The sequence below is a fragment of the Scatophagus argus genome, chromosome 6 (assembly GCF_020382885.2).
Source record: "Scatophagus argus isolate fScaArg1 chromosome 6, fScaArg1.pri, whole genome shotgun sequence".
In the NCBI taxonomy this organism is placed as follows: Eukaryota; Metazoa; Chordata; class Actinopteri; family Scatophagidae; genus Scatophagus; species Scatophagus argus.
In genome coordinates, this window is record NC_058498.1 from 25,800,487 (window position 1) to 25,824,828 (window position 24,342).

Here is a 24,342-nt window from a genome sequence, read left to right on the forward strand (position 1 = left end):
AGACAGAAAAAGTCATGTTTTCTTTTCTAAGGAAAGACTAGTTAAATAACAGAACATATCTAGTTTTATAACATGGTTGTCAGATTTACAGAAAGAAATCCAACTGACTTGTTGCAAATCAGTCAGTGCACTTGCAAAGATCAGCAGCTGCACTATGCCCATCTCCCCTCATCTAAAAAGCTTTGGTGTCATCCTGGACAGTACATTTTCCTTAGTTCCCCATATAAACAATACCTCTCAGATTACTTTCTATCACATACAAAATATTGCTAAACTATGTCCTACCCTCAGACAACACGGCACTGAAGTTTTGGTAAATACCCTGGTTACCTTTTGCATCCATCGGTGATATTATCCACACATATACGAAAATACTCCATACATATTCATTGTTATGCAGATGACACACAATTGTACTTGTCAAGGAAACCAGATGAAACAAATCAGCTAGTCAAACTTCACGCATGTCTTAAAGACAAAAACCTGGATGACTTGCAATTTTTTACTTCTAAATTCAGACAAAACTGAAGTTATTGTTCTGAGCCCTCAACACCTTAGAAACAAATTATTCAGTGATATAGCAATGCTAGATGGCTTAGATGAGCCATGGCCTCAAGCCCCACTGTAAGGAATTTAGGAGTTATCTTTGACCAGGACATGTCCTTTAACTCACACATGTCGAATATTTCAAAGACTGCATTCTTTCACTTCCGCAATATTGCAAAAATTAGGCACATTCTGAGTCAGAAAGATGCAGAAAAATTAGTCCATGCATTCATTACCTCCAGGCTGGATTACTGTAACTCTCTTTTATCAGGTTGCCCCAATAAATATGCCCCAATAGCAGTTCAGAACTGCTAGTCGCACTTGGCTGTAACTTTTGCTCTGACTGACCAATCAGAGGATGGAAGAATGCTGATGCTTCACATAGCCAGCTACCTGGCCCTGGGAAGCATCACAGTGAGGCCACTGTTTTAGAGTAGACTAAAAACTTTCCTTTTTGGCAAAGTTTATAGTTAGGGCTCAGCCCTAAGGGCTGGCCCTAGTTATGCTGCTATAGACTTAGACTGCCAGGGGTCCTCCCATGACGCACTGAGCTCTTTCTTCCTCTCCCTCTCCTGCACACATTTATGTCCCATTAATGCATATCACTAACTCAACTTCTTCCCTGGAGTCCTTGTGCTTTCTCGTCTCACAGGTTCTCATGGATCGTGGTTGGACCTCCTGTTCAGGTGAAAGGTCTACCGTACTTCATCCAATAGGGGTGCAAATGATAATTTTTCAGATACAAAAAGGAAAAAATGATTAGGATTAAATTGAAACTGTGCATTTTTGGGTGTGTTGTAGTGGCCTCTTACTGTCTGTAGGCACTATCAAAGAAAGTCATATTATTATTTGCTTTATTCTTTTATTCATTTAACATTTATTATTTATTTGCTTTTATTTACTTTATTACATAAGCACTGTTTTGTGAACTCTTAAAATACAGTTGGCATAAACTGTTTTGTGACTGGAATGGGAAGGCAGCTCAGGTAGTAAATGATGATGATGTTATGAATTTTAGTGACTGGATTCCAGTTTCTAGTATGAGAAGACAAGGAAAGGTAAATGGCAGTCAGAGCGGTGAACGGTACCTGAAAGACAATAGTTCAGATGAAGGTAACACTGTTGTACGTAAGAAGATGGTGAGGGAAGAAGTTAAAATAATACTTAAATTCAGGAGGGAGGATGAGCACATTGATCTTAGCCCAATAACTTTGTAAAGGGAGTTGAAAAAGAAACTTGGTCCGATGGAAATGGCTTAAACTTTGAGAGACAGAAACTTATTGATAGTATGTAAAACGGAGGAGCAGAAAAAATAAAGCCTTACATATTGAAAGCATTTGCAAGAAAAGGGTGGCTTAAAGGAGGATTCTGGATGAAACTAGAGTATCTCAGGGAGTGATTACTGGCATTCCACTGGACAAAGACATAGAAAAACTCAAGCGATGCATTCATGGTGTTGAAATACGTAGGATCAGGAGATCGCAAAAAACAATCAATGGTGAAATTGATTGGGAACTTGAAATGGGAATTTTCAACATTTGTACAACCTGACAGAGTTAAGATTGGATGCATGAGTTTTCTAGTTAGGCCATATATTCCTCCCCCAGTTAGATGCAACAAATGCCAGAGATACGGACACACAGCGGCAGTTTGTAAGGGAAAAAAGAGATGTCAAAAATGTGGAGGGGAGCACAAAATAGAAGACTGTGGAGACAATGTGCAGGATAATGTTGTAATTGTGGCGGCCACATGATGGTTGTGAGATCAGGAAGAGAGCAACAGAAATACAACATCTAACCAAACTGCCAAACCAGAGGTGGAACAAACTTGGAAAATGAATAACGCATTAGCGATTGACAAACTGATTTTGTTCATTGCCTGTGTCATAAACTGCACTGATCAGGTTAGGCACAAAACTGAGAAAATTAAGATAATTATGAAAGGAGCAAAAAAGTTTCTGGGAATGATCATATCATGGGATCAGATAACTAACTAAAACTTGAAGTGGATGTTAAACAGGGAAGTCCAGGTGAAGTTTAGATTATTATTTTACAATGGAATGCAAGTGAGGAGGGCAATGGAGGAGGATTTATGATATTTATAAAGCAAAGAATACAATATAGAGCTTCTAGGAAAGTAACAGAGCAATAAAATATATTGTAATTGAGGTATGGACAAGAGAAGATAAACTCAAAATAATTAATTTCTACAATTCTTGTAGACGACTATCAGTCAATTTGCTTGATGGAATATCACACCTACGGTGATAAGGTGATGTGATGTGGTGATTTTAATGCTCTTAGTATGCTATGGGATAATAGTAATGAAGAAAACGGGCTAGTTATTGAAGAAATAATGGAAAATAATTGTGTATCATTAATGGTAATGGTACAAGACTGAATATCAAAACTGGTGCTGAGATCAAGGGAACTTTATTGTCATACCAGGTATGTGGTACGAAATTAGGACTCAGGTCCCGGGAGCAGTAAGTAGACTATAAGAACATAAAAATATAAAGTACAAGGTAAACAAAGATTTGAATAAAATAGAAATATAAGTTAAATAAAAATAAATAAATAAATAAAATAGAATGTAAAAAGAATATAAATATAGCAATCAATCTCACATTAGGTCAGATTCGTTGGCAGGGGTATGCTCATGGGATGTGATCAAAGGACCAACTGTTGGAAGTGACCGTTATCCTGTAATGATTGAGGCTGGCTTGAGGAGAGAGGAGGAAGGTTACCAAATTGGTCTTTCAGCAGGGCAGATTGGGAGAAATTTAGATATGTTTCTGATCAAGAAATGGGAATGTGAATGTTGACTCTTAAGTCTGTTTGTAATTCTATTCTAGAAGCATTCCAAAGAACAGAGGAAAGAACAAAAAGAAGATTGTGCCATGGTGGACAACTGAATGTGATAAAGCAATTAAATCTCAAAATTAAGCTTTTAAGATACTGAAAAAAAATCTAAATTTTCCAATTTTTATTGAATGTGGCACAAGCCAGAGAACTATAAAGAATTCAAAGACTCTTGGCAAAAATTGTGTAACTCAATAGGGAGGATGACAGAAGCAGATAAAATCTGGAAGATGGTAAAAAGATTGAATGTTATTAAAAGAGAGTATGGATACCCAGTTTTGAGTGATGGTTGAACATCTGCAGTAACAAATGAGACGAAGGCAGAAATGTTGGCTCAAACTTTTATTAAAATACACAGTTCAAATAATCTTAGTGAAGAGTGGTAGAGAGATAACCATATTAGAGAATGAGGAGACAATTCAACAAGGAGATAACAGTAACGGGTTCATAAATGCTCCATTTGTAAAGGCAGAGTTAAATCATGCTTTGAGAAAAATTAAGATGTCAGCACCAGGAAATGATCAAATTTGCCATATAATGAGTAAGTAATCTTAGTGAGTCATCTAAAGATACATTATTAGAACTTTATAACAAAGTGTAGGAAGGTGGAAAACTGCCTAAAAGCTGGAAGGAAGCTATTGCGGTACCCAAACCAGGAAAAGACTGCACAAATCCAGGATGTATCTGGATGTGGATCCAGATGTATGCAAACTTATGGAGAAAATGATAATTAACTTTGAAATAACTTATTTTATTGAAAGTAGGGGGTGTTTGTCTAATTATCAAAGTGATTTTAGAGGAGGAAGGAACACCATGGACCCAGCATTATGTCTACAGAACACAGTTAAAAAAGCTCAGGTTAATAAAGAAAGTGTTTCACTTCTCACATGGAAAAGGCTTATATATGATGTGGAGCGAGGGAATACTGATAAAGCTAAAGGAAATGGGTATTAGTGGGAGGATATATCACTGGGTGAAGGACTTCCTGATGACATGAGTAATACAGGTTAGAGTAGGAAATAACTTATCAGGGGAATATTTTATTGAAAATGGAACAACTCAGATAAGTATAATAAGTCCATACTATTCTCTGTGATGATTTATGATGTTTTTATGCAAGTAGAGAGTGGGATGGGTGTTTCTTTATTTGCAGATGATAGGCCTGTTTGTAAACGAGGAAGAAATTTGGGTTTCATTATTTAAAAAAAAAGATGCAAGAGGCCATTAACAAGTTTGTTGAATGGTCCTATAGACTGAGTTTTAAATTCTCTGTTGATAAAACTAAAATTATATAACCAGGAGCTTGAAAAAGTAAAGCAATTTAAGTTTTTGAGAATATGGTTTGTGGAAAAACTCACATGGGCTGTGCATAGTCAGAAAACTGTAGATAATGTAAAAAAAATGCTGGATGTAATGAGGTATTTAGTCGGAAGAGAATGGGGGGCAGACAGACAAGCTCTGAAAGACAGAGGAAACTTAAACAACATCAGCTAAAAAGCAAATACATACAATACATAGTCTTCAGAATTCCAATTAAAACAACCTGTCATGTTTGTCCTTTGTAATTTATGATGTTTATTGCATGTTTTTCTCTCTCTCTCTTTCATCCTCTCTGTCCTGTCTACCTCTTCTTTCCCTCCCCTTCGCCCGGCCGACTATCAGCAGGATGGTTCTCCCTTGCAAGCCGGGTCCCGCTCAAGGTTTCTTCCTGTTAAAAGGGAGTTTTTCCTTGCCACTGTCTGCTTGCTCGGGGGTTCAGGCTCTGGGTCTCTGTAAAGCATCTAGAGACAATTTTGATTGTATAAGGTGCTGTATAAATAAATTGAAATTGAAATTGAAATATACACACGGCTAATGGATCAAATGGATCAGCTGCTGACTCCTCTCTCAAAAAATTGTATATCATTCAGAACCAGGCTCTATGATTAATTACAAGTGCAATTAAAACAACCCCAACTGCAGCTTGTTGAGGTGGGATAAATACCTCTAGACATGAGAAGAATGCAGCTATGATTAAATTATTGGATTAATTTAAAGGGTCACAGTCAAGACCACCCCACACAAACTATATAAAGCCATGCTGGGCAGTGGAGAGGAGGGAGGAAAAGAGTTTTCCATGGACAGTACTACAGAGAGCTTCCGAATTAAAAATAGATCATTTAAATATCAGTCCAACAGCGCCATTGCCAGCAATACCAACCTGAATTCTACCTAATGCTGCAGTAGATTTCACCATATTAAAGAGAAAGAACAATGACAAGGGCTTTATTTGCAATTCAGATTCAGTGCAGGCATACACTGACAATTACCACAGCTACATCAAACTTTATACAGATGTGTCAAAAAGTTCATCAGGTAGCACGGGAGTACCTGTCACTGTTCCAGAGTTCAGAATTCAGTTTAGGAAAAGAATAAATGAAGCTTTATCAGTTTACACAGCAGAAATGCTTGCATTATTATTAGCAGTATTGTGGGTGGATGACACAGGACCATTAAGAACAGTTATTTGCTCAGATTCAAGTTCATCTTTAGCCAGTTTACAGTATAGTCACTCAGACAGCAGACCAGATATATTGATTTATATTGATCGACATTCAACAATCACTGTACAGAATTCAAATGAAGGGATTATTAATGATTTTTCTATTTAGTACCAGCCACTTGAAATAAAGGGCATTATAAAGAATAAAATGAGGGAAAGATGGCAAAAATGATGGAAAGAAGAGATGAAAGGACAATGGTTTTATGGAATTCAAAAGAAAGTGGGAGAAGTTAGGACTGCAGGAAGAAATAGAGAATATGACAGGGTAATATCAAGACTTAGGCTGAGACATACTGGCCTAAACAGTACATTATACAGAATGGGGAAACAGACTACAGTTAGATGTGGTTTTTGTGAACAGGAAGAAATGATAAAACGTGTAATAGTCCAGTGTAAGAAATATGAGACAGAAAGAACAAAGTTAATTAAAAGTCTTAGGGAAATTCAGTTTGACCTCAGACATTTTAAAGAAGGAGATGTTTATTATCAAATCCTTTCACGTTATCTTGCAATATCCAGTCTGATTAAGAGAATATAGGTATATTTCTTGTTTTCTTTTTTGCCATTTCGATCCACACTCCACTCCAGCTGAAGTTGAAGAAGAACGAGCAGAAGCAGCAGCAGCGACAGGAGCAGGCCTTCGTTCGTCAAAGGGAAGTTTTGCCTTTCAGGCTTGCCGTAGTGTTGTACAACATTGAGCGCGAAGTTTACCGGGATAAACCTGAGCCGAGAGGAAAGTGCAGTCGTAAAACTAATGCCATTCTAACTGTTGCTGATTACGTTGCCTTTTAGGTCAGTGGCCTTTAGTTATTCTTTTATAAAGTAACAGCAAAACAGCAGCACAGAGTTGAGCGCCTTTGCTGTGGAAATGACGCAGACAGAGCCTCTAAGTGTCTCTGAGTAACAAGGACACTAGCAGCAACACGGAGAGGAAAGGAGTCTCAACATAGCAGCCACGGCGAAGAAACAAAGAAAATGGTAAGCTGACCGAGTTGTTATTAGTCATTTATTTCCATGATGTTGACTACCAACTCCGCCTAACCTCCTCGCATAAAATCATTTTCTCAGAGAAGGAGTCTTGCCCCCAGTCAGATTGCTAAACGGAAACAGTCTGGAGATTCCTGTCAAGATGATGACTGGACATTTACATCTGCTGTAAGTAGATTAGTATGATTTACTCGTTCAAAGCTTCATTCAACGCAGTTATGTATAACGTTAGATTTAAATGCAGCAACAGCCCCATTGTTTCATTCTCTGTATGGAGATAGAGACCCATACGCAAAAATAAAGATAGATAGTTAAATATTTTCTTCACCTTACTGCTACATATACATATCTCATATAACTTGTGTTTAGACATCTTCTGAACCATAACTAATCTGCGATTCAGCATCATTTGTCATATAAAAGTGAAGATTATAAGCACTTAATTGCTCAATTGCTTAAAACGTATGGGCCATTAGATTCTACAACTTCATGAAAGTATTTACATAACATTTGGTGTTTGCCCTTTATGGACAAACAGTACACAAACACACAGGAGTTCTGCTGGAGAGAGGTACGAGATGTTTCTTCACCTCTGCCACCAGTATATGAATGGGTGAATGCTCGCTTGTGTTGTAAAATGTTTTGAGCTGTCGGTAAGGCTAGAAAAATGGGGCAAACGGTATGATTTTAGTGAGTGAGAGAGAAAATATGAAGAAATTAGTACTTCATGTATTGGTAAGCAGTGATGCAGCTCCAACTGACTGTGTCCTGCTTTTTCACAGGAGAAAAGACGAAAAGGTGATAATGAAATGAGAGAAATTAGTACTTCTCCTTTCAGAAAGCCTCTGACACAGCTGAATAACCCGCCTGCATGTGTCGATGGTGACAAACATGTAAGTATTTTTGGCTGCTAACAATTTTTGCATAAATTTTGCATGGGAACGCAGTATGGCCGTTCTGAATACAATTTATTTCAGAGGCTTCCTCTGCAGAGTTTCTGCTGTCAAGTTTTTAACTATAGCATTTAGTTTTGCTGCCATTGTGCCGTGCTTGTAATTTGATATCATCACTAGGCTCACTTGTTTGTTACTTGATCATTTCTACAGGAGGCATTTATTCGAAGTATCCTCTCCAAGCCATTTAAAATTCCCATTCCAAATTACACAGGTAACATTTTTCTTGTACTATGGTTTCTCTTTCATGTCTACTACAAGTAAATATTTTTTTTCTACTGGAAGGATTTGTTTACATAGGTAAATAATTACTGCTCTCTTGATTAATTAATCACAGGCTCTCTGGGAATCAGGGCGCTTGGTCTAAAGCGTGCAGGAGTAAGGAAAGCACTTCACGATCCCTTTGCAGAAGATGCTTTGGTCCTTTATGAACCCCCAAATCTGAGTGCTCATGACCTGATCAAAGCTGACAAGTAGGTTCTTAACATATGAGACCTTTTTTCCACTAAATCTTGATCTCATTGCAAGTTTGTATGCTGCATAGGAGCAGGTAAATTATTCAAACCAGTTCTCTCTCCGTGTGCACTGCTCACTGCCTGCAGATCAATACATAATTGTATTTTGTGTCCTCACTTCCTGTGTGAAGATTTCCCACAAGTGAGTATACACAGCAAAATTCTCAGAGTTAATTTTCCAGTGTTAAGCAAAAGTGTTGAAATGACACTGTTAAAAGTTGATTTAACTCAATTATGGAAGAGAGTTGATGTCATAGGGCGGTGTACGTGACTCAGCTCCTACAGAGTTATGAAACCACACTTCTCCTAAGGCATCCTCATGGATTTCTGTCTCTAGTTAATTTTTAACTCTGGATAGAGTTATTTTAACACTGGATCTGAGTTGTGTTGATAACACTTTAGGAAGGTTACAGGTTAGATTAAATTAAATCTGCAAAGATTGGTACAGAATAAACACCAGCATAGTGTTAGAACTGACTCTCTCTGAGTTGATTTCACACTATAACATTTGCTGTGTAAAAATTGCAACATAATTTGAAAAAGCTGAATATTAATGGTATTATTTACTTCATGCAGTCCTCCAAAATAAATGCTGATCATATGCTGCAAAACATTACTTCATAGCTTTTACTGGCATCGCTGTATCAGTGTGTTGAATTTTTGTAATTAAAGGAAATGTTTAACAAGGCCATTCTTTGTCCTGTTCAGAGAAAAACTGCCTGTCCATGTTGTTGTGGATCCAGTTTTAGGAAAAGTGCTCAGACCCCATCAGAGAGAGGTAAACTGAAGATTTTCTTTTTCTAAACTACTGCTGACCAAAATAAGAAATAAAATGTAAATAAAAACATAAAAATTTAATAGCAGTAGTGTTGAACAGTAGAGATGTAGAAACATGCATTAGCAAAGTGACCTTAGATTGTTTCTTGTAACCCTAATAGGGGAACTGATACATATAATAATATATATTTAACACACCTCTTTAGTAGGGGTTTGGCTTAGTAATGAAGTAAGTTAATGCTTCAGCATACCAAGACATTTTGGACAATGCCATGCTTCCATCTTTGTGGCAACTGTTTGGGGAAGGCCCTTTTCTATTCCAGCATGACTGTGCAGCAGCACTCAAAGCAAGGTCCATAGACATGGTTGGTGTGGCTCACACAGCGCACTGATTGCAACCCCATCAAACACCTTTGGAATAAATTGGAACAGAGATTGGAAGCCAGGCCTTTGTGGAATGCCTTCCCAGAAGAGTGGAGGCTGTTGTAGCTGCCAGGCTGTCTTAGAATTTAGAATTCTTTAGAATGCAAAGTCTTTAATGGTGATAATCAGGTGTCCTAATACTTTTGTTTTTATAAAAAGTGTGTGTGTATGTATAATGATGACGATTGCTGTTTTTTTTTTTAAATTGGATATCTTTAACTTTTTAAGGGGGTGAAGTTCCTGTGGGAGTGTGTGACTGGCAGACGCATCCTAGGATCATATGGCTGCATCATGGCTGATGAGATGGGTCTGGGGAAGACTTTGCAGTGTATCACCCTCATGTGGACTCTGCTACGCCAAAGCCCTGATGCTAAGCCAGAGATAGACAAGGCCATTGTGGTTTCACCTTCCAGTCTGGTTCGCAACTGGTACAATGAAGTGGGAAAGTGGCTGGGAGGGCGTGTTACACCTGTGGCCATCGATGGAGGTTCAAAAGATGGGATCAATAGACAACTAGGTAAGTTACTTCTCCCTTCTGTCTCACCATGAATATCCACAGCAAAACCATGGAAATCTGGTCGTTTGACACCTTTGCATGGACCAAATTGTTGGTCAATAGGAAACTTTAACCTCATTGTTGAACTGGAGTAAACTATAGCTTATCCAGGACCAACCTGAGGAGGGGCATCAAGAAGGCCAAGCTGCTAAGAGTTGAAGAACACCTCACTCCGACCCCCAACGTATGTGGCAAGGCATCCAGGCCATCAGTGACTACAAGCACAGCAACCCCTCCACGACAACCATCACTGTCTTTTTTTCAAGATCAGACTCTCCTCTCGCACTATCCACCACAGGTATCTATGCAGCACTGAGCCGGACGCACGCAAGGCTGCTGGTCCTGATGGTGTCCCTGGACACGTTCTCAGGGCATGTTCTAGGCATTTTCAATCTGTCCCTCAACCAAGCAGCTGTGCCGACATGCTTCATAACCATCTCCACTGTGCCAGTGCCCAAATGGTCCACCCCAGCACCTGAACCTGACAATCATCCTGCAGCGCTCATGCCCATAGTTATGGAGTGCTTCGAGCTACTGGTCCTGGCACACCTATAGACCTGTCTCCCATACACGCTGGACCCCCACCAATTTGCCTACCGCAGAAATAGGAGCGCGGAGGATGCTGTCTCTACAGCGCTGCACTCTGTCCTCACACATATGGAGAATAACAACTCATATGCAGAAATGCTGTTCGTGGACTTTAGCTCAGCATTCTACACTGTCACCCCCTTCAAAGTTAACCGCCTAACTTTGAACTCTAGGCATCAACACTTCCTTCTGCATTTAGATCCTGGACTTCCTGACCAATAGACCTCAGCATGTTACGTCGGACAACACCTGCTCCTCCACCATTACATTGAACACCGGTGTACCACAGGGCCGTACGCTGAGGCCATTCCTCTACTCCCTCTGCACCCACAACTGCAGGCCTGTACATGGTTCCAACACCATCATCAAGTTTGCAGATGACACCATGGTGATCTGCGTCATTATTGACAACAATGTGACAGCCTACAGGGAGGAGGTAAAGCACCTGGCAGCATGGTGTGCTGACAGTAGCCTGTTCCTTAACACACACAAGACAAAGGATCTCATTGCGGACTTCAGGAGGAAGAAAGGTGGCACACTTGACCCCATCCACATTAACAGGATGGCTGTCAAACGTGTCTCAAGCTTCAAGTTCCTGGGATCCACGTCCACATAGGACCTGTCCTGGTCCTCCAACACTTCCAGCCTGATCAAGAAGGCTCACAGCTCCTCTTCTTCCTGAAGACACTGAAGAAAAGCCATCTCTCTTCAGCAGTCCTGGTGAATTTCTATTGCTGTGCCATCGAGAGCATCTTGACCAGCTGTATCACAGTCTGGTATGGGAACTGCTCTGTCTCAGACTATAAGGCTGTAAGGTGGGTGGTGAAGACTGCCCAACACATCGCAGGGTCTCCACTTCAGGCCATTGAGGACATACAGTGGACACGCTGTCTGTGTTGTGCTTGAAGCATTGTTAAAGACTCCTCTCACCCACCTCGCAATTTGTTTGTCCTCCTGCCTACTGGGAGGTTTCAGGAGCCTCCAGACCAAGACCAGCAAATTTAAGAACAGCTTTTTCCCCACAGCTCTCTCCTTATTGAACCCTGTGCCCCCATTGACTCCCCTACATCGCACCTCATTGCCCCTCACATCCTTTTCCCTCCTGGGAATGATTGTAATACATTTTCCCACCTGCACTACTGGAATGTTTACATTCACCTACAGGAAATGCTGTGGCTGACACATGTAGCTTACTGTAGCTTATCTTGCACTGTCCTATGATCCATTTAGATCTTACTGTGCATACCACTAGTCTAGGATTCACTAGGATCTCAGGCTTCAAGCTGGCTCATAGGGGGTCAACAACTCCAATATATAACTTGGAGCCAGACCCAGACGTGCTTTAAAACTGACCAGTAAGATCTTAAAATCAGTTCTAGAACGGACTGGGAGGCGAGGATAGGAGTGATGTGATGTTAAAACCAGTGAGAAGCCTAGCTGCTTATCATCTGAAGGAAAATGGTGAGGTCTTAAAAATAAAATCGATGTTTTTCTTTCATATCTAACCCACCGGAGGCACTAAGGCTAATGTTATTCTGTGTCTGCTGGATGTGTAACTATTTGCTAACACGTTCGCCCAAACAGCTTACAAAAAGAGGTGCAGTGTTTATTGTCTGCTTAGTATTTGGTTTGTTTTCATTGATTTCTAGAGAACTTCATCTCTCAGCATGGTTTGAGAGTACCGACCCAAATTCTGATCATTTCATATGAAACATTTCGTCTGCACGCTGAGGTTCTGCATAAGGGCAATGTTGGACTTGTCATCTGTGATGAGGTATTTCATTTCATCCATTCTACTTCAGAGCTGTCAAGGACTGTTGACACGATGTGTAAAATTAATAGTTGCATGTGATGTAGGGCCATCGGTTAAAGAACTCTGACAACCAGACATACCAGGCCCTGAATACCATGAGTGCCAAGAGGAGAGTGCTGATATCAGGCACCCCCATCCAGAACGACCTGCTGGAGTACTTCAGCCTAGTCCACTTTGTTAATTCTGGGATCCTTGGTAAGCAGCTAAACCACATTTGAATTATTTCTGCAGTCTATGCAGATTCCCTTTATTCATGTGTGTTTCTCTCATCTCAATGGCAGGTACATCCCAGGAGTTTAAAAAGCGATTTGAGCTTCCCATCCTCAAGGGTCGAGATGCAGATGCCAATGATAAAGACAGACTGGCTGGGGAGGAGAAACTCAAGGAACTGATCAGCATTGTCAACAGGTGAGCTCAAAGCATTTTTTGCATTTTGTCTTCTTCTTTTGAGTCACTTTTTTATTTTAAATATTTTAATGTAACGTAATATAATTTAATTTCATATGTCTTCATTTTTTTTAGTTTTTAGCATTGTTTTTCACGTGACTTCTGTTGGTTTTCTAAACATAAAGTTGCATTCTATAGACTTTATTACTCTTAACACTTTTTGATTTGTTTCTAATTTTGCATGCAAGACATACATCTTGTGACTTGAGAAAAGATAACTAAAACTAAGACTTTTTATTTGCAAATAAAATCTAAAATAATGCAACGAAACCAAGTTGTGACAGTGACAATGACATTTTATTCCAAATGATTTATTATTCCATTTTATTCAATAAGACAAGTTCATTCCATAAGTAGTTTGTCAAGACTGATTTAGGGTGATAATCAGATTTATTTATGACTTATACTTCATTCATAAAAACTTTCTCAGTTGATTTTTCCAGACAGTTAACTCTCCTGATAATTGAGAGTGAAAAAACAAAAATTCTATATACCATGATGAAACATTGCATTCATATAACCCACCAGACTGGTACAAATTATTTGTTGACGCATTAGTCTATTTTTAAAATGTGTCATCAAATTTTATCTAATCATTTCATTTGTAATTTTATCCTGGTTTCTGCCTTCCTTTAACTGTTTTTGGCTGCACCACAGCAAAGCAGGACCAGTACCATCAATGTGAATGGTCAAACATCTTTACGGACAGCATCAAGTGTTGCAATTTCCTTGTTGGTCACTGCTCTCACAAAATAAGTAGCTTAGAGTAGAGAACATTAGTCATGTACTTCTAAAGCTGTCTTCACATGATAAGAAATTTGCTCCTTGCTCACCATGGGTGCACGGGGTGCAGAGTGTAGTGCAGACGGCCGCAGAGGCAAAAGCGCTGCACAGGTACATGTCACCTCCATTCTTACATTCACTCACAAGTCAGTTTTTTTTCCATCTCTGACTCCCCGGCCTGCATGTGTCAGTTCTGGCTATGTCAACTCTCTGTCATTGTTTTGACATGTAGAGGATGGGTTTGAGAACACGGACAAAGAGAGTGTGATTCGCAGATCTGAATTGTGCGCTGTTCCCAAACAGTAGAATTAAATGATACTGGAGGGTCTTCAAGCTCTGGTTTATTCGTGTTTGCCATAGCTGCTGGGTTGTTCTAACTCTGTAGTGGCCATGTGTGCAGGCATCCTTAACATCTGGCCTTTTGTGAAAGTTACTAAGGGAGAAACTTCGATTTTCTGCACCCCAAAAGTTCTGCATGCTGCATTTGTTTGGTACACATGCATGCCAAATCGAAAGACCCATGCCAAATATTTTTGGCACAAATGCGTATACCATTTGAGCCCTAGAGCAGAGGAGAAGAAAAATCAGCACTCCATACACCAAGTGGCAAGAGGGACAGCTCACACTTAAAGCACCCCATGTAACATTGACTCTGACAAAACATTCAGTGCAGTCACTCACAGAAAAATGAGAGACATCCTGCAGATAGAAATGAATGTAAAAGAGTGTTAGAGAGTTAGTGCATAGTTACAGTAGTTATAATTAGAACAACAGAATCAGACGTCTGAAGGTATGAGTGCACATTTTTGACTGATTTTGTTCAAATGTCTTTTACGTTTGACATCCCTCTATAATAATGACCGTGTTCCTCCTGGACAGGTGTTTGATAAGGAGGACCTCTGATATCTTGTTTAAATATCTGCCTGTGAAGATCGAGCAAGTTGTGTGTTGCAGGTAGGTTCATTGACTTGGTTTCTAGTCTATTCAATTCAGTTTTCAATTCAGTTTATTTATATAGCGCCAATTCACAACAAAAGTTATCTCATGACACTTTCCAGTTAGAGCAGGTCTAGACCAAACTCTTTAATTAAATTGTAAAATAGAGAGAGCCCAACATTCCCCCTTGAGCAAGCACTTGGCGACAGTGGTGAGGAAAAACTGCCTTTTAGAAGGCAGAAACCTCGGAGCAGACCCCGGCTCAAGATGGGCGGCCATCTGCCTGAGGTCTAGCTGAGGCTTTGACTCAAAAGCACAAATGGAATGTTTAAATGATATTTGTCTCTTGCAAGTTTGTTGATTGTTGGCAGGAAAATAAACTAATGACTATTTCACCGGACATTTAAAGGTGAAACTTTGACTAGCTGGCTAGTCTAAAAGTGAGAAAGCACCAGAAAATGGTTGAGCACGATTTAATCTGTGACGTTAAGTGCTCAAACTAAATTGTGTACTTTTTAACAGCCATTTGAAACCCTTAACCACATTCTTCACCAACAGTTTAGGCACAACAGTTGTTAATGTTAGTATCACATGCTCATTTTTTATAAAGCAACATTGTAATATGATGTTAGACAGCATGAGCTGCATCATGTTCTGATGACAAATCTCTCTTGTGAGTGTTAGTCAGACTAATATAGCAGCACAGTGTGTACAATTGCACAAACTTTAATTTGTCAGAATAAAAGGGAAAGTACTACACTCCAGCGCTGTGCCAGCCAGGTATCCTGGGGCTCCTCCTAACTGTTACCGGCATGCTGCTAGCTCTTTCCACTTATATCTGACAAATGCTAATTCCTTAGGGCTGCATGAATTTAAACCTGTTTGAGCTCATATACCAGGTTGGAAAATCTAGAAACCTACCCAACCTTGCTAAAGACATTTCATGGTCAGTTCTCAAAAAAGCATTGACTATAAAACTTGCTCTCAATGTATATAATATTTAAAATATCTGAATAAATAAATAAATAGATATATAAGAATAAATATGTGTGAAATATGTAGAACCATAATGAATGTGGCTGTGACTGTTTCCCAACAGGCTGACTCCTCTGCAGACAGAGCTCTACAAGTGCTTGCTCAGGCAGGCTAAACCCATTGAGACATTACAAGAGGGCAAACTAAATGTCTCCTCCCTGTCTTCCATCACGTCACTCAAGAAACTGTGCAATCGTACGTGCTTCAATCAAACATATACCATACAGTCTGTAAAATGTTGCATCTGTGAACATTATAGTGATCAGCACAGAGAATGACTTCACACTTTTAGAAGCAGTCACAAAATGTATTCAGTTACAGTAACAACACAGGACATGAGAAACCAAGATTGAGAATTTTTAACTACTGTAGGTGCATTTTATGACACTGGCCATATTGTAAACATATGCCTAGTTTGAACCATTTGCTACATGGCAGAAAGACTAACCACAATTCTGTGTCTTAGACCCATCTCTTATTTATGAGAAGTGTGTGGAGGGTGAGGAGGGCTTTGAGGGGGCGCTGGACCTGTTTCAACCTGGCTACTGCAATAAAGCTGTGGATCCTCAGCTCTCTGGTAAGAACATGTACAGTGCACCTCTGATGGTGTACTGTAAAAATAAAGCACATATACAGCATGGCAACTGTTTTTTACAACAGTAAATTGAACTGATTCAGTTCAGAAGAGTTAGACTAACCGTGAGGTACTCCGGACATCTCAAGATGTTTGGCTGCCTCATTAGTGACTTTGCTTGCTCTTTGGAGTGGGACACCACATGGATCAAGTATTTGAAGCATCCTTCGGAACGATTTTATCACACGGTGGTGATTACCAAATCAGGGTTAAAAGAAGAGTGAATGCTGGGTAGGGTAGACTCAAACACCACTCCTGATGGATGCTCATGATGTGGTCACAGGATGTGTAAAAGACTGTTTGCAAGTTCATGGTAACATCTTGTTCCTGGTGCCCCAAAGTAAACAAAACTTTATTTAAAGTGTCAATTGATAACACAGTTATCCCAAGACACTTTACAGGTGTGTAAACAACACATTCAAAAGAAAGAGAGAATCAGAGAAAAACATGTCCCAGGGCAAAACCCCACACTGAGTAAGCATTTGGGTTGCCAAATGGGAGAGAGGGGAGGCAGGGAGGATAGAGAGAACAATGCAGAGCAGGAGCAGCAGGATCCAAGCTGGGCCGTGGAGAGGGTTCTGGATCCAGCAGCACTATCAGTGCAGTAGGCAGGGCCATAGAGGGCTCAGGATCCAGCAGCAGTACCAGGCCTCTGGATGGCGGGGTAGGAGATTCTGGATCCAGCAGCATGCTCCAGAAGTGCTGAGAAAAGATGGCGCACAAGAGCTCCAGGGAAGAGAGTGAGTTAGTGCTGTACCAGTGATGGGACATGATGAGTGAGTCCCCCTGCTCTGAAAGCTCAGTGTCTAAGGATCTCCCCCAGCAATCTAAATTTATATGAGCATAACTAGGGGTTGGTCCAGGCAGAGCCTGAACCAGTCCTAACCATAGGCTTTGTCAAAAAAGCAGTTATTGCAGGTTTGATCATTCTGACACATCTCTCTATCATGAACAGAATGTGTTTCATCTTTCTATATAGGAATAAGACATTGTTGCCTTTTGTTCCAGGTAAAATGCTGGTCCTTGACTACATCCTGGCAATGACAAGAACTACAACTAATGATAAGGTGGTGCTCGTCTCCAACTACACCCAAACACTAGACCTCTTTGAAAAGCTGTGCAGAGCCAGAAGGTAATTGAGAAACCGTTATTTGTGTCTATATTATATGATTTGTCAGTTAAAGTAAACAATAACTCTACTCTTGGTATATTAGATACCTCTATGTTCGGTTGGATGGCACAATGTCCATCAAGAAAAGGGCCAAGATTGTGGAAACATTCAACAGTCCATCTGTGAGTTGGAAACAGTTTTAAAAGACACTGTGAGCTTTGTAAAGCAGTTGGGCACCATCTAAATCCATCTGTTTTCACAGAGCCCAGAGTTCATCTTCATGCTGAGCAGCAAGGCTGGTGGATGTGGCCTGAATCTGATTGGTGCCAATCGCTTGGTTATGTTTGATCCTGACTGGAACCCAGCCAATGACCAGCAGGCAATGGCACGGGTGTGGAGAGATGGCCAAAAGAAGACCTGTTACATCTACAGGCTCCTCTCTGTCAGTTCAACACAGCTCATAAGATGCAGACATAACATAAAAAATCATCACCACTTCTAAATGTCTGTTTTAAGTTTCAAGTAATACACAATATGTACATATAGATAAATGTTTTCTTATTGGTACAATTATTTAGCAATGTTCAGGACTTTTATAGTTGTTTTCAGGGCAGCATGAAGTTTCCAAGTTTGACTCATGTGATTGTGTGCTGTCAGACTGGGACCATTGAGGAGAAGATCTTGCAGAGACAGACCCATAAGAAAGCCCTGAGCAGCTGTGTGGTGGATGAGGAGCAGGATGTGGAGCGTCACTTCTCTCTGGGAGAACTCCGAGAACTCTTCATACTCAACGAGGAGACCACCAGTGACACACATGACAAGTAAAAAAGACAAAGTTGTTAGAATTGACTTTAGGAAAGTGGTCGAACAAACTAAAAATAACCACAAAATTGCTCAAGATGCCCCAAATCCTTCAAGATGATTTTTTTTTTCGTTTGTACAAGATCCAAATCTCATGGGCACAACTGACATGGCTGGTAAAGATAAGAGGAAGGGTCATTCTAATAGGAATAGTACCACATATTTGAGAATAATAACAAAAAGTCGGGATAAACGCTAATCCTGTGAGTTAGTTAGTTGGATAAGTTGTTGCAGAAAACAAAGCCCTTTTCACTGTCTCGGGTAACATTTGTTTACCATTCTTTACCGACGTGATATTTAAAATGCTAAAACTATATGTGAAAAATTTTTGTATGCCTGAAACCTTACAATGAAAGCAGTAGTATGTGAATTGTAACTATTTACAGAAAAATATTTCAGTATTTGAGCACTGTGATAGTAATGACAACAACATAACACACAGTGCCACTATTTCTTCCTATTTGGATAAGGCAGACTAGATGCTGCAATGACACATTATTGTTCCTTTGAATAGTCAAATTTTATATGTTACAGTACCGTGCTGATTTTCAATCACTTTCTTCATTTAATCTAGTTATTCAGGTTGAGTAAAATGTGAAAAGTAAAAACATTTTATCTAGCAGCTCCAACTCGTGATGTTTGATACCACCGATTTCCTTTCCGATCCGATACGGAGTAAAATTCAGTGTGGTATCGGCGATACTGATCTGATACCGATACTTTGTGCAAATACACCTGATGTGTCTAGTAAATCTAAGAAAAGTAGTGTATTTCAAATCATAGCTTCATAAACAATACGAGACATCAGAGTAATTTATTTATTTATTTATTTTAAACTCCGAAGTATATTGAGGTAGCGGCCTCATTTACAATATAACTGAGCTAATACAACAATAGAAAAAGCAAACAGAGGACACAATCATGCAAACTATGTGAAAATGGTGTCTCAAACACCAAAAAAAGTTATAAAAAAAATAATAAAACCATTAAAATAAATTATTGTTTAATTATTAAGAACTACTATAAAAATGAAAACTTGCATCTTAATTCACATTACATGAACATGTTAACATGAAAATACTGAACATGTAAATAACACTTCAACAAAAGCATCCAACATTGACGCTTTATCTCACTCCTTTTTGTTAAGGAACAAAAGCATATTTACTGTCTTCCCCTTTAGTTCTGTTTTTTGCTCAGAACCTCTCCTGCCTTTGAAAAGACTCTCTCTGCCGGTACAGAAGTGGCAGTACTTCCCAGGTAGTTTGCTCAGGGCTGGCAAGGTTGGTTCATGTTCTTGCCACCAAACCAGTGCATCCCTATCTCGGGGAATCGCTTTTTCTTCTGAGTACCGACATACTTCAGTGAGCACTTTACTGGCAGCTGACCGGTGATGTCCTGACAAAACCTGCATGTCAAAATCAGTCCATATCCCTCCTTTTGATACAGATGAACCTGAGGGGGCAGGACTCTGGTTTGGCCCTGAGGCAGAATCCCTGAGGTAGAAGGCTCTGAAGTAGAAGACCCTGAAGTAGAAGGCCATGAGGTCCAGCTAACAGTAGCTGTTGACCTTGGGGCTAGAGTGGGAGCTGCCTGTCCAATCTGATAGACTTCCTGTATTTCAGAGGAGACATTTTTTCATTAGTTCCATTGTCTTTGTCTTGAAAACCAAGATTTTTAAACCCAGCATCCAGAAATGTGCTGGCAGCTAAACAGTGAATACTCTCAATGCCTCTGAATCTGCGCCAACATTGCTGTGCCAGTTGTGTGGCGAGGAAGCTGCCTGCACGTTCACAGGGCTGTAGCTTCCTGTGAACGAGTGGCATGAGCAGAATCACTTTGGAGACTGAAACATACTTTTCAGCTGAAACTTCCCGTGTCACTTCTTCAAATGGCTGAAGTGCATCAACTGTTTGCTTGATGAGGGATAATTCTCCCTCATTTAAGCACAATACATTCCTCCCTAAAAGGCAAAGAGCTGAGGTCACAGCTTCATTTTGCTCACAAAACCTCTCCAGCATGTAAAAAATTCCAGTGAGTATCTACTGACTGGATTAGCCTGTGCTCTGCCACTTTACTGTACCCCTGAGCTTCTGTGTGGCCTGTGTGCTGTGGTGAAAAAAAGAACAAGATCACACTGCATTTCTCCAGCACTTTCACCACTTCCGGGAGTTTTTAAACTGTCCTTTACAAGTAAATTCAGTGTATGTGCAAAACATGGATGATGCCTCCATCCAGCCGTGTGCACTGCAGCAACCATATATGCACTGTTGTCTGTCACAACTGCAACAACCTTGTCAGTTATGCCCCATCCTTCTTTGATGCATTAAAGCGCTAAACTGCTGTATGCTGCCCATGGTAGGTGTGGGTTTCCAAAACAAATTCCCTCATTTGCTAGTTTTCAATGAGATGTCATGTTACAATCAAATATGCCTCTGTGGACACTGAAGTCCACATATCAGTGGTAAGTACAACACTAGAAGCGCTTTGCCCTTACTTTGCCTTTGCATTCATCAGACATCTTTACAAGATGAGTCTCTGTCAGTTTTATTTCTTCCTGGGAGTTTATATTTTGGGTCAAGAGCTCTCACAAATCCTTGGAAACCTTGGTCTTCCACTATGGACAGAGGCTGGAGATCCTTTGCAGTCATCTCTCCCAGGCGTCTTGTGAGTGTTGCTGCTCTTGGGGAATCATCGTCAAGCGATATAAAATCACAGGGCAAAACAAGTGATGGGGCTGCTCTGCACTGAATGCTTAATCTTATTTACGCTCTGCCATTGTGAGCTGAGCTGCACTTACGCATTGCTCACTTGTTTTTTTCTTCCAGGCGGAAGAAAAAGTAGTTCCCAGCAACCGCGTATCATTTAGACAAGATCTCAATAGTTTAGTTACTTTCCACTGCGTTCCTGTTAATAATATACATTACCTCAAATGACTGAAGTAGCAAAAGTATCAATATTTTGATTTGAGAATCGATTTTAGAGCATAAAGATCTGGTATCGGGGGGTATCAATATTTCAGTATCAATCTGCACATCACTAGCTCCTAGTTCTTTCCTCCTTTAAAGAACTACTGGTCTTACACTGCATTTAGTGACTTATTTTTTTATTACTAAATTTTATTTTGTTATAACAGAGTAAGTAAAGAACAGAAAAATGTACTGTTTAAATGTGAACATTAACCAGGCCCTTATTATCATCAGTCATTTCTCAGTCATCATTATTAAACAAACAATAATCAATAATTAATTTTTAGAGCCGATATTCAAACAGATTTTATGTGCTTCTCAATTCAAGATAAAATAAAGCATGGAAATGATGGTTCAAATGTAAATTGAGGGAATTAATTCACCCATTAGTGATTATTAATTTTATTTATTTATGTATTTGTTTATTTTTTACTTGACTTTGACATTTGTCACAATGCTATGTAGACTGGGCATCAAACAACGGCCCTCATACAACATTCTCAGCTTCCCCAGAGTCTTAATGCAGTTTGTTGCACAGTATCATCCTCTGTTGCATATCACATTGTAACATCAACTACTGTAGGCTCTCTGTTGCTGTCCTTGACAAAAGTGTAATATATGTATGTAGCCTAAGCCATTTCCTCTTTATATCTGTCAGTTTAGCGCTGCTCTTACAGCACATTGTTAGCAGTTGTACTATTAATACTCTCTAATTCTTAATTGTAAATTCTAAACCACAAAATTGTCCTCTAATATGACTACTAGCACTGCTAAATAAGATAAGATTTTCTTTATTATCCCACAGTGGGGAAATTCACAAATTTGTTGTTGTCTGCTGATTTCTGTCAGCCGGACTTAAGCTCTCCAGAGTGTTTTGTTATAACTCTGTGGTAACTTTATTGTGAATGCAATTTGCCCACAAAGAGGAGCATGAGGAGTTATGCAACAGTTTTACGGCCATTGATTGTGCTAATGATCAAGTCAAATTTCAAGTGTCCTCTTGTGAGGTCTCCTGCATCTCACCAAACAATACTAGTTTGTGCATGGCTCTCAGTGGTTATCATTATATCATACATAATAATCTATGGTCATAACACATGAATTGAATGAACTTGTCTCTCTCTTCCTCTTGTGTTGTTGTTAGGTTTCGCTGTCGCCGCTGTGTGAATGGCATGGAGGTTCGGCCTCCTGCAGATGACTCTGACTGTACCAGTGACCTTTCACAGTGGAACCATTGCTTCAACAAGAAGGGCCTGATGGACCAAGTGTTGAAAGCCTCCTGGGATGCTGGTGTCTCTTTTGTTTTCCACCAGCGCTCCCATGAGGACCAGAAGGGTGTAGTATAGCATGAATGCAACAGTTTCTATCACACTATCACATGCACTGTATATACTGTTATTTATTTGTTGTTGAGGTTTTCTTTATTATTATTAAAACAGAAACAATTAAGGAGAATGATTTATTGGTAGCGATTGCAGTAACTTCACAAAAAATTGCATTACGGGCAAAATGTTTTAACACTGGCAGTGGATTTACCAGTCGTGCCTAGTCATCTTAAGGTATACCAGTAACTGTATATATGTATATATATATAAATATACTGTATAATGCAAAACAGTTCTACAGTAATAGATGGATGGCAACTACTGGTTGTCCATTAAAATGTTGAGAATCAGAGGCAAACTGTAAAGCAATTTGTCAAGATGTAAAAGTGTGAATAAAAAAAAGTGTTCAAATTTGTGTGTCATCATAAGTAACAGTGTGTACATGACTAACAAGGTGAAGTCCTGTTTGTTCATGAGCAAATCACATTTTACTGTTACAGCCAATGTGGTAGGCCCCACCTATAGTATTATATCTTGGAAGGAACAGTTAAAGACTGACTGCACCCAGATAATAATTTGTTTGTGTTCCAGAGCAGTGCTGACAATATAAGATAAGATAAGATGAACTTTATTGATCCCGCAGTGGGGAAATTTACTTGTCTTGGCAGCTCACAAGAACAGAAAAAGTGTGCAAAAACAGTTACAAAAAATATACAGGTAATAAATTAAATTAACAATTTACAAGTACAGTAAACACAGTACAATATACAGCTATATACAAGTCCTCATAAGGGAGGAAAAGAGGACTAGACCATATGCGCACCGCAACAGGCTGCACAATAGTAATGTAGCATGGCGATTCTGTTCAACCCCAGCATGATCCATGTTCCATTAGATTGTATGACTTGTCCAGCCAAACTGTTGTTTTGACCACTCCCAGTGTTTTTGCTATCTCTCTGATGGGTTTATTTTGTTTTTTCGTTGTTGTTTTTTTTTTCGGGGGGGCACACCTGGCCATGAAACTGCTTGTCAGGCCTTTGTGCCATCATTTATGAGCCACCAAATATGGGGGTGGATGTATAAAAACGGCTGTAATTCCTAAATGGTTAATGCCATACTTTTGTCAAGCCCCTTGAATTAAAGTTGAAAGTCTTCACACACATCTTGAGTGTTTCATTTCAGATTCAATGTGATGGTGTACAGAGGCAAAATGGAAAAAAGATGTACGGTACACTTTTTCAAATATATATGTACCTAACTGTACAGTCTCAGCACAGACAGAGATGCACATCGACAGTGATAATTGGAACTAATTTATTGAGCTGTAACTTAAAAGAATAATGATATGCATCTAAGAACTATCATAATAACTAATAATATAGGGCTACAGCAGGAGATGAGAAAGCACAAAGACTGGGGAAGAAGCCAAGTTAATAACATGCATTAATGGGACATGAATGTGCACAGAAGGAGAGGGAGAGGAGGAGAGAGAAGCTCACATCCTATTTTTGGAGACTCTGGAACCACAAATAACTCTGCATCCTGGAATTAGACTTCTAGAGCTCTAGTCAGAAAAAAGGGTTGTTGCCCCAAAATACCTGTTGCTGTCCTTGATAAAAGGTGGCCATGGATAATAGTGTATTATATTTATGTAGCCTAAGCCATTTCCTCTTTATATTA

General features: G+C 39.6%; 1 protein-coding gene across 1 annotated transcript; it reads left to right on the plus strand.

Moving 5' to 3' along the window:
* Positions 1-6,553: 6,553 nt before the first annotated feature.
* rad54l (RAD54 like) lies at positions 6,554-23,353 on the plus strand. Its single transcript, XM_046392433.1, has 18 exons — positions 6,554-6,927; positions 7,018-7,104; positions 7,719-7,829; positions 8,043-8,103; positions 8,227-8,362; positions 9,113-9,182; positions 9,833-10,121; positions 12,398-12,522; positions 12,606-12,756; positions 12,843-12,969; positions 14,671-14,745; positions 15,827-15,957; positions 16,229-16,339; positions 17,405-17,528; positions 17,611-17,689; positions 17,770-17,949; positions 18,165-18,328; positions 22,482-23,353. The coding sequence occupies exons 1-18, from the start codon at positions 6,925-6,927 to the stop codon at positions 22,681-22,683; spliced, it is 2,226 nt and encodes a 741-aa protein (XP_046248389.1). The 5' UTR covers positions 6,554-6,924; the 3' UTR covers positions 22,684-23,353.
* Positions 23,354-24,342: the final 989 nt, after the last annotated feature.